The sequence below is a fragment of the Otolemur garnettii genome, unplaced genomic scaffold (assembly GCF_000181295.1).
Source record: "Otolemur garnettii isolate 467f Iridium unplaced genomic scaffold, OtoGar3 scaffold00303, whole genome shotgun sequence".
In the NCBI taxonomy this organism is placed as follows: Eukaryota; Metazoa; Chordata; class Mammalia; order Primates; family Galagidae; genus Otolemur; species Otolemur garnettii.
The window spans coordinates 349,607-360,583 of NW_003852698.1; the positions used below are offsets into that span (position 1 = coordinate 349,607).

A 10,977-nucleotide genomic window follows, 5' to 3' on the forward strand; every position below is an offset into this window, starting at 1 on the left:
AGACAAAGCTTCATTCTGCTACCCTGGGTAGAGTGCTGTGGCATCTCACAGCAACCTCAAACTCTTAGGCTTGAGCAATCCTCTTGGCTCAGCCTCCCAAGTAGCTTAGACTATAGGCACCTGCCACAATGACCAGCAGATTTTTTCTATTTTTAGTAGAGACAGGGTCTTGCTCTTGCTCAGGCAGGTCTTGAACTCCTAAGCTGTAGCAATCCACCTGCTTTGGCCTCCCAGGGTGCTTAGGATTACAAGTTTAAGCCCTAGAGCCTGGCCATAACGGTATATTTTCTAAAGTAAGGTCCTGCTATCTGGCTATATGAATAAAAGATTGAGAAACAGAATGTTTTCAGCCTTTATTTTCATGCCTTCAATCTTAGAGTGATTGCTGGACTTTTAATTGCCTGCCTTTATGTAACTATACTTGAATTACTTATCAGGTTTCAATGATTACACATAAAATACCTTACAAACCATGAGCCTTCTTCTTACTACTGACTATAAGGATGAAGTAGTTTTATATGATAGATATATCTGTGCCTTTGTTAGCTATCCTGCAGTTCTTAAATACATGAAATCTAAACAGCATTGTTAGCTCTATGACAGCTGGGCCATGTGCTTCAACGTATTCTGCAGTTTCTAGACAACAGTAATCTGAAAGGGTGTTAAAGGTAGTGAACTGGTATTTGTTGTCAGCAGACAATATAGAAAAATAGAAGTTTATATAGGAATATTTGTCTGTTTTAAAAGTTAACTTGTTTTAGTATTATTTTCTTTAGATAACAGAAGTGATTTTTTTTTGAGAAACTAAAAGTTTCATGTGAATATTTCCACACTGGAAGGATTTTATGACTTCAGGCCTTAAGTTTTAGAAGAACACATTTTCTCCAATCAGATTAAAACTTCCAAAAATAGGCCAGGCACAGTGGCTCACACCTATAATCCCAGCACTCTGGGAAGCCGGAGTTTGAGACCAGCCTGAGCAAGAATGAGACCCCATCTCTACTAAAAATAAAAAAGTGTGGCAGGCACCTGTAGTCCCAGCTACTTGGGAGGCTGAGCAGGAGGATCACTTGAGTCCAAGCATTTGAGGTTGCTGTGAGGTAAGCTGACACCCCCAACAACCAAGACTCTGTTTCAAGAAAAATAAACCTTCTAAAACAGTGGTTCTTGGGAGCAATGCCTGTGGCTCAAAGGAGTAGGGCACCAGCCCCATATGCTAAAGGTGGAGGGTTCAAACGCAGCCCTGGCCAAAAACTGCCAAAAAATAAAAAAATAAAACAGTGGTTCTCTGGTGGCGCCTGTGGGTCAGTGGGTAGGGCGCTGACCCCACATACCAAGGGTGGTGGGTTCAAACCTGGCCCAGGTCAAACTGCAACAAAAAATAGCCAGGCATTGTGGTGGACACCTATAGTCCCAGCTCCACGGGAGGCTGAGGTAAGAGAATCGCCTAAGCCCAAGAGCTGGAGGTTGCTGTGAGCTGTGATGCCATAGCACTTTACTGAGGGCAACAAAGTGAGACTCTGTCTCTACAAAATAATAATAATAATAATAAATAAAACAGTGGTTCTCAACCTTCCTAATGCTGCAATGAATTTTCATTGTTAAAAAGGGGTTCCAACCCACAGGCTGAGAACCCCTGTTCTAAAAGTAAATGCTTTCAGTAGCAGGAATAGCTTTCCTTAAAAACCGGTTAGCAGGATAAGAATTAGGGTTGTGGGTTATTTTTGTTTTTACCAACATATTTGTAAGTACTTTTCCATTGTGAAATGTATACTTGAACCTTCTGTGGCTATGAATATGGAAACCACTTTTCTAATTCAAGACACACAGATTTTGTTTATATTCAGTTAATTGTACTGTTATTGAATTTAGCTTAAAATAAGAATTAGATTTGCATTAATAGGTCACTGAGTGTTACTCTTTGTGAAACTGAACTTTTTGTGTGCTACTTATAAACAGTATCAATAAATCAGTACTTGAGAAAAATTTACTTTCTTAAACTATGGATAAAGTATGAAAAATTAAACAAAAATCATATTGAAGAATGTAGAAAATCTCAAAAATCATAGCATTGAAAGAAAAAAAATAGATTTCTGATATGAAAGGGGTACCAGTGGTGAAACTTAAGTTGTTAAATGTTGAATTTGAAATAATTACGTTTAATCTTATTATTTGTTAAGCACCATATTAAATACTCAGAAGTACAAAAATAGGTAAGTACAAATGAGATAACCAAAGAAAAGAAAGGTAAGTTAATCATCCAAGTGTTAATATATACAGCTACAATAAGAGGAGGAATCACGGCTCTACCTGAAACCAACAAAGCCCAGAGCCCAGCTCTGACCCATTATGCTGCAATGATAAGCCAGGACCAGAAACAGCACTGGTGTGGGTTATTAGTACAGTGTACAAGGGTTACATTTATGTGAAGAGAAAAAAGTACATTTGAATTCTTAGACACCTGCAGCCTAATTATATGCTTTCCATACTATTTTAAATGACAAAAATAATTACTTCATCAGAAATATCAGATGTTATTGTATTCTGACTAAAAAAATTTATTCACAAATGTAAAATGAATCCTCTTTTAATTTCACCCACACTACTGTTTACCCAATTCCCCTCTTCTTGCTTCCCCTACAATATTATCTAACATCTATTGGTCTGGGGTCTACCCCACAGAGGCTGTCTCCCTTGTTTGTTAGCACTGTTTTAGGAATCAAACATGAAAGCACAACCTTTAAAGTCTTTTTAGATTTGTGCAACAGCAATAAGAAACAGAACTAAATTTGCATATGTTCTCCAAAGTGAAAGTCGCATTTGACACATAATCCTTATTAAAACCTATAACTGAAGAATGTGTAGGTCCCCTTCCCCAAGCTATGTCTGCAGGTCCTTTCACAGAGCTTCTAAATATTTTCTGATAATGTCCTAGAACAATCATTCTATTTATGTTTTACCAAATATGAAATGTGCAGAGTTCACAACCATGTAGAGCTTTTAATTACAATATTAGTCCTCCAGGAATGCTATCACTTTTTTAAAATGCCATCGTAACAGTCAAAGGCTGAGGAAAGCCCTTGGTCCCAGCATGGCTCTCTTTCACCTTTCCCTCTACTCCCTTAAAAAGAACTTTTGTGAGTCCCTCATACTTTCTGCCATGAACAATTTCAACAAGTCTACTCAAACTCATAGAAGTACTCAAAGGGGAAATGGGAAGTTGCTGTCCAACAGATACGAAGTTTTAGTTATGTATGATGCATCTAAGATCTGTTATCCAACCTAGTCAGTGGTACTGTGGTGTTACCATAACCAACAACCCCATATTATACACCCAAACGTGTTAGAACTTGTTTAATGTTTAACATTCTTACTATAATGACAATAATAAAATAAGTACAAATTCTACCTAACTGCTTTTTTTACTTGCATTATCAGAAAATAATAAGAAGTCCTATGTTGCCTAATCTATAAATGGGCCCTATAAGCATAGCTTGGGAGGAAAGCAGTCTTGACTTACAGGTGTTCTGTCAAACACAACTTCTACTTGCACAGTAAATGTCTTTCTATCTTTGGCAACTAGCTTGCATTTTAAAAGCCCATGGAGGATGGAATTTTGTTTTTTCAACTGAGACAGTCAACAAGACTACAATTATTGTTAGCTTTTCTTTTCCAGAATATTTTCACCAAAGCACATAAACAGCTGATCAAAATAAATTTTTTTAACTCATTAAATTACCTAGGCTATAACTAGATTGTTAAATGTTTACATAAACTGAATGTAAATTTGACAAGACACATTTTAAAATCAAAACCAGTACTTCAAAAAATTTTATCAGGCCAGGTGTGATGTCCCATACCTGTACTCCTAGCACTCTGGGAGGTAGATCACCTGAGCTCAGGAGTTTGAGACCAGCTTGAACAAGAGTAAGATCCTTTTTCTACTAAAAATAGAAAAAAAATTAGCTGGGTATGGCAGTACACACCTGTGGTTCTAGCTACTAGGAAGACTGAGGTAGAGGGTCTTTTAAGCCCAGGAGTTTGAGGTTGCTATAAGCTATGATGCCACAGTGCCCTAGCCTGGGGCAATAGAGTGAAACTCTGTCTAAATAAATAAATAAAAATTTTTATTAATATCTATCAAAATAATCTGACTTTAAAAAGAATATTCATAGATTTCAATATAGAAAAAATATTAAATAAATATAAATTGACATATTTTATAACCTAGAGATAATAATTAAAGCAATATCCATTCTATAAAAACCTTCACTGTCACCAAGATAGACTGATAGGGAAGTTTGGGATAACTAAAAAAACATAACAATGAAAAGAAAGACTCTTAGAGCAGCAAAGAGAAAGCCAAGAAAACTCACCCTGACTCTGACACAGCCATGAAGAGGGCTAAGATGAGAAAGTTACCCTTCTCAATAACTAGAACAGCAAGGAAATGAGATGTTGCTGGGAAAAATAAAGCTCTTCAGCCTCTTCTCTTTCCAAAATGAAATCAGAGCTGTTCTGCTAAGACCCCAGCAATGGTGATGACAATGGTGATCACAAACATCATCCTCCCCAGTTTAGCAAGCTTTTGTGCCACACACTGTTGTTTTGCTCTATTTACATAATGGAGACAATGAATCCTCCCATTTTACAGGTGTGCATACCAAGGCACAAGGAAATGAACAACTGCCTTAGAGGCAGAGCCAGGATCAAAACCCATGCAGCCCGGCTGCAGTGCCCATACTCATCACTGGCATGTCCATTGTCTCTCTAGTGGTGAGAGGTGTAGTGCCAATGAGAACTTAAGACTGAGTTAGTGGGTTCAATACGATTCATGATGGAAAGCTGTGAGAAGATTATATATAATGAATGGCATTTGTGTGATACTTTCCCAAGGTTTCTTCTTTTTCTTTTTTTTGAGACAGAGTCTCACTCTGTTGTGCTGGGTAGAGTGCCACAGCATCATTATACCTGACAACCACCTCAAACTCCTGGGCCTAAGAGATCCTCCTACCACAGTCTCCCAAGTAGCTGGGACTACAGGGACCTACCATAATGTCCAGCTAATTTTTCTATTTTTAGTAGAGACAGTGTCTCACACTTGTTCAGGCTGGTCTCCTAAATGCAAGCAATCCTCCTGCCCCAGCCTCCCAGAGTGCTAGGATTACAAGTGTGAGCCACCATGCCAGGCCCCACGTTTTTTTCTTATAATATCCTCAGTGAATGCAGACAACAAAAGTGAATGTGAGGTTCTACTTCTGTGGCCCCATGCACATTTCAAAATAAATTGATAAAATCCTCTTAGTATCTGACTAGTCACATAAGGCTGATAATCACAAGTTAACATTAAATGAACATCAAGAGGATGATTGGTTTTCAAGAGGTGAGTTAAAGTCCTTCCTTCAGAAGGCAATGAGATGGTAGGCTACTTGTGAGGACAACCCCTAGTTTGTTACAATGAAGTCACATCATCAGGATGTTTCTCTCTTTATTCTCTATAGCTAGCTAAGGACAGAGGACAGACTAAGTGCATTCAAAAGCAGTATCATGCCATGAAGATACAAGTAAAAAAGAGCAGGGGTCAGAACACATCCTATTCTATCCCTCAAGAAATCTATATTCACTCATATAAAATGTAGTTCCATTGACAATCATACCATCAAGTACCAAAGAAATGAGTAACTATAAAATCAGTTTCTGCCAGTATATATTTCATTAAAATTGAAACCAGACTTTTGCATTTCTGTTTTAATTCCTGGCCCTACCAATGCAATATAAACCGAGCAGTTATTGAAGCTGCCTCCTTACTCAGTGACCTAGTTCTATCTGGTTCAGCTTCACTGCAAATGAGAGATTGCATTAGAAGGAAAAGGCCAGATCTGGTGAAATTAACTCACCAAAATGATGTGAAGGAAGACCTCATATTGTCGCACATTATATAGGGCCTCTTTCAACCTATATGGCTGAAGTTCACTCCTCAAGAGCGGGTTCTTCACTGCTTTCTCGAGCACAGCTGTGTAGCGGTAAGCCAGGGTCTGGGCTGTCTCCAGCTGGGAATCAATGTGCTGAGTGGTGGCTGGGACCGCTTCATGCAGAATAGCTGGCACTGTGTTTAAAGGCAGACACAAAAGAGTCTAAAAAGAACTAAGGAGAAAAGGCCTAGAAAGTAGTCACACTTTCAGCCTTAAAGGTACGCTTTTTTCCAATCAAATTAATAATAAGACCTGTGTTTCACGGGTTCCATTCCATAAAGAAACCAAACAAAAGACAGGTAGACTTTGGTGTATGTGTTCTTTGATCACATACCTCTATAAAAGCCACTGGTCTTTCCTCCCTCCTTTTTCTTTTCTATTTGTTAAGAGAAGAAAGGAGAGAGAGAGAAAGGAAAAAGGAAAAAAGGAAGGAAGGAAGGGAAGGGAGAGAGGGAGGGAGGGAGGGGAGAAGGAAAGAAAGAAAAGAGAGAGGGCAGCGCCTGTGGCTCAAAGGAGTAGGGCGCTGGCTCTATATACCAGAGGTGGTGGTTCAAACCCAGTCCTGGCCAAAAACTGAAAAAAAAAAAAGTGAGAGAGAGGGAGAGAGGGAGGCGGGGAAGTAAAGAGGCATGTCTTCTGGGACTGGCTGCAGCGGCTCACACCTGTCATCCCAACACTATGGGAGGCCAAGGCAGGTGGATTGCTTGAGCTTAGGAATTCAAGACCAGCCTGAACAAGAGGTAGACCCTATCTCTACAAAAAATAGAAAACTTAGCTGGGTGTGGTGGTGGGCACCTGTAGTCCAAGCTACTTGGGAAGCTGAGGCAGGAAAATTGCATGAGCCCAAGAGTTTGAGGTTTCTGTGAGCTGTGATACCAGGGCACTCTACCTAGGGCAACAGAGTAAGACTCTATCTCAAAAACAAAACAAAACAAAAACTCATCTGGGTGCTAAAAAATAACAGAATAGTCTACGGGGAGGTGGGGGTGGGTGGGGAGGAGAGTTATAAAAATGAGAACTGACTTTTTATTATTTTTATTTTTGGGGGGGACAGAGCCTCAAGCTGTCCCCCTGGGTAGAGTGTTCTGGCATCACAGCTCACAGCAACCTCCAACTCCTGGGCTCAAGGGAGTCTCCTGCCTCTGTCTCCCAAGTAGCTGGGACCACAGGTGCCCACCACAACGTCTGGCTATTTTTTGGTTGCAGCTATCATTGTTGTTTGGCGGGCCCAGGCTAGATTTGAACCGTCCACTTTAGGTGTATATGGCTGGTGCCTTAGCCACTTGAGCCACAGGTGCCAAGCCAAGAACTGACTTTTTAGTACAGCTTTTTGTTTTTTGTTTTTTTTAGAGACAGAGTCTTACTATGTCACCCTCGGTAGAGTGCTATGGTGTCACAGCAATCTCAAACTCTTAGGCTTAAAGGATTCTCTTGCTTTAGCCTCCCAAGTACTACAGGACTACAGGTGCCCACCACAACATCCAGCTACTTTTGTTATTGTTTTTTCAGTTGTTGTTGTTTAGGTGGCCCTGCCCAGGTTCAAACCCACTAGCCTGGGTATATGTGGATGGTGCCCTACCTACCCACTGAGCTACGGGCACTGCCTTTAGTACAGCTTTTAAAATGTAAAAATTACCCTACTATACTAAATTACTAATCCGGTGAGAGACAACTTTATCAAAGGGCCTACATGAGTACCAAATTTATAACTTCTGTTGGTAAATCATTAAATATTTCATAAGTATTTTCAAACTTATTGATAAAGAATGCATTAAGTCTGTAACATAGTAGATGCTCCTGAATGTTGAGATTTGTACTAGAAACTGTTTTCATTTCAGGGTGATTTTTATTTTTTAAATCACTGAATTTTACTCCATTTGGTTATTTGACTTAGAGTAAAGAGTACAAAGTTCCACTAAATTGGGGAGGCTGGCTTCTGGGCAGGCCCCCTCACTTTCTCATACTAGCTTCATAGTATATGAAATTTAAAATTGTACCCTAGTAAAAGCAAAAATTACTACCCATTATTAATAGGAGTTGTTCCTAAGGAAGAATCAAAATTGTGAATCTTAAATCTCAGAATGCCTCTGGTGTGTTACTGTTTTCTTCACTGTGCAAGATGAATTTTATTTATTTATTTATTTATTTATTATTATTATTTTTGGTGCATCACACAGACACATTTATTCATGCCATGAGTACACGGTACTTATACAAGTACACAGGGACAGTCCATGTTCCCATGTGACACAGCTTGCTTAGTTATATAGGCAGACTGATGGTCCATCTCTTGTGCACTCCAAGTGAGGCTGGTTAGTGATGACCATGAACAAGTGCAGGAGCTTTCAAAGCTTTATTTCTTTTATCAGCACTCCTGATTTTATAAACAATGAAGCTCATCAACCCCATTCCCACCCAGATCTCCTGGTAAACTTCGGTATAGTAAGGTTTCATGGGGACCCATACATTTTAAATAATGCTTTGAAGTATTTCAGTGCCAAAGCAACCACTGTGCCCAGCAGAGACCCCAGGCAGAGACTGGGGAAAGGTCACCATGTCACAACGTGAATTTTAAACATTGAACCTTTTTAAACCTTTAGAATTAACCTAGTGGTATACCCACGATCATCGATGCCTTCTCCTCCTTTTCCACAGTCTTTATTAAACAAACGAATTCCAGTAACAATCATAGCAAGTTCTTTCAGCTGGCGTTCTTTGTCCTTTTTAGAAAGAGTTAGAAAAGTCCCAAGCTCAGCTTGAGGAAAAACACTCTGTAGAGCAGCTAAAATAAATCATAAAAAAGGCAACACAATGATATCTTAAAATATCAGAACTTAAAGTACAAGTCTCTTTCTTTCCTTCTGTAGAAAGTTAAAAGCTTTATCTAAGGTAATGTACATGATTCGTTAAATTTCTGATACCACATTTACAGAATACGTAGCAAACTTGATCATACATCAAAGCTGATCTGCTGAAAATGCCATAGCCTCATGTCCATTTTTAATAATTAAACATCCATCAGTAATTTTTTGACCAAGGGCATTAAAACAGTTTTCTACTTAGGGTTCTGAGTAGAAAAACAATTATGGAAGAAAGCCAAAAGAAGGCCAGATATCTTGCCTACTTAGGATAAAGCAATGCACTTTTCCATCATCCATTTTAGGTGACAGACTCAATTCCTTCCATCAATATGAAATACCCCTTTCCAGCTGTTCCATTCATTCACGCGGCTGGGAGCCCTCAATCACCAGTGTTTCTCTAATGAAGTATGATGGTCCCCCGAATGTGCAGTTCTAAGGAAATGAGTAGTGTTTCACTTTCTAGAGGAGCTACTTGCGTTTTAGAAATGATACACAGTGTAAGAAGTCTGGGTAAGTTTTAACCTCTTAAGCTAGTTTTTTTCAGATAAAAAAGAAATTTTAATCTTTAACACTGTTAATTTAACATATTTTATAAAATATATGATCATATATGACCATTGCAGCAGATATGATCATGTTTTTACCTATGGAATGGAATCACTTGTGTCTTACCTGTTGCTTCTCTGACAATCTTGATGTCTGTTGGGGACCCCAGGCCGGAGCGCAGCAACACGTAGCTGACCACCTTCCGGTAGAGGCTTTCCAGTTCTTCCTTAGCACATGCTCTGTTATCTGTAATTTCTCTGCTGATAGAGCCTAGTCTAGACTCTAGGACTCGATGATGCTCTTCAAGAAATTCATCTAAAATTGACAAATAATAATGTTCCATATATTTGATACTTAGAAATCTTCTCACATAAAGATCAGAGAAAAACTGGCTTGGGTATGACAATTCTAGTGTATGAAAAGAAGCATGTGCTTAAAATAAGACAATGAAATAAAAAACAGGGCAGCAAGTAAACTCAAGCCAGAAACCTGGCAGGCAAGATTGATTACAGTAGTTTAAATGGCTTTCATAATGAACCTAATGACTACTTTATCAACACACGAAAGATTTTAAACAGCCAATCCAAACAGTAAATATCAGGAAGGCTTAAAACCTTCCAGGTTAGCAGAAAGTAGAAAAGACTCTTTCCACAACATATACACAGAGGGTGCCAAAAAAGTATACACATTTTAAGAAACAAAAAAATTATATCAAAATTATAATACTCAGGTCATGTTTGACTTCAGAGATACAAGACAACAAATGCTATTGGTACATATTATTACAATTTTAATATAGATTTTTCCTTTCTTAAAATGCATATATACTTTCTGGCACCCTCTGTGTGTATATATGTAGTATGCATGTATGTATGTGTAAACTGGATGTACTATGTGAATGTAAATATGAAATATATATTTATACTATATGTAAGCACATGTAGTATGCTATATGAAAGCATATATGACAGTATAAATATATGTATATGTAGTGTATATATTCCTTTTCTTTTCGGTTTTTTCCTCTGGCATATGGGGCTGGTGCCCTACTGCTTTAAGCCACAGGCACTGCCCAGTTATTTGTATTTCTATTGTGGTTCTAGATATACTTCCTTGAAAGAGCCTTACTAATAATACAATGTTGCATCAAGAACTGTATCTCTCTCCCTTCTTCCTGTGATATGTTCAGGCACAGGCTTAACTGTAGAGGAGCCTATCTTTACTAGCAGTATAATTCTTACAGCTGACTCAATAAGACACCCATACTATTATTACAAGGGTAATAATGAATACCAATCACACACAGTTAATACTGGCCTTGCCACAAAAGCAACTAAGAACGTTTTCCAAATAAAAAATAACAGAAATAAAATGTCATCAATCCCATTTCCTTAAAATGTCATTATAGTTAAGCCAAAAAGAAGTATCATTTTACATATATAGCATAACTGAAACACTAATACACAGAGAGGAAAAGACAAAGAATAATTACTAAATTGCTAACGATGACTGTCTGACAGTCTCAGAGGCAGCCTATCAGGGAACCTACAGCATGACAGTCACAGAGGCATTCTGTAAGGGAACCTACAGCATGACAG

General features: G+C 38.5%; 1 protein-coding gene and 1 pseudogene across 1 annotated transcript in view; both read right to left on the minus strand.

Annotated features, from left to right (window-relative positions):
• CFAP206 (cilia and flagella associated protein 206) overlaps window positions 1–10,977 on the minus strand; it is a 49,735-nt gene that overhangs the window by 30,951 nt on the left and 7,807 nt on the right. The window contains exons 4-6 of the mRNA XM_003803430.3: window positions 9,506–9,694; window positions 8,596–8,754; window positions 5,898–6,106 (exon numbers count right to left, since the gene is read on the minus strand). Of these exons, the coding sequence (XP_003803478.1) occupies window positions 5,898–6,106; window positions 8,596–8,754; window positions 9,506–9,694 (557 nt within the window). The remainder of the gene's footprint in view (window positions 1–5,897; window positions 6,107–8,595; window positions 8,755–9,505; window positions 9,695–10,977) is intronic.
• LOC111722659 lies at window positions 8,228–8,528 on the minus strand (annotated as a pseudogene).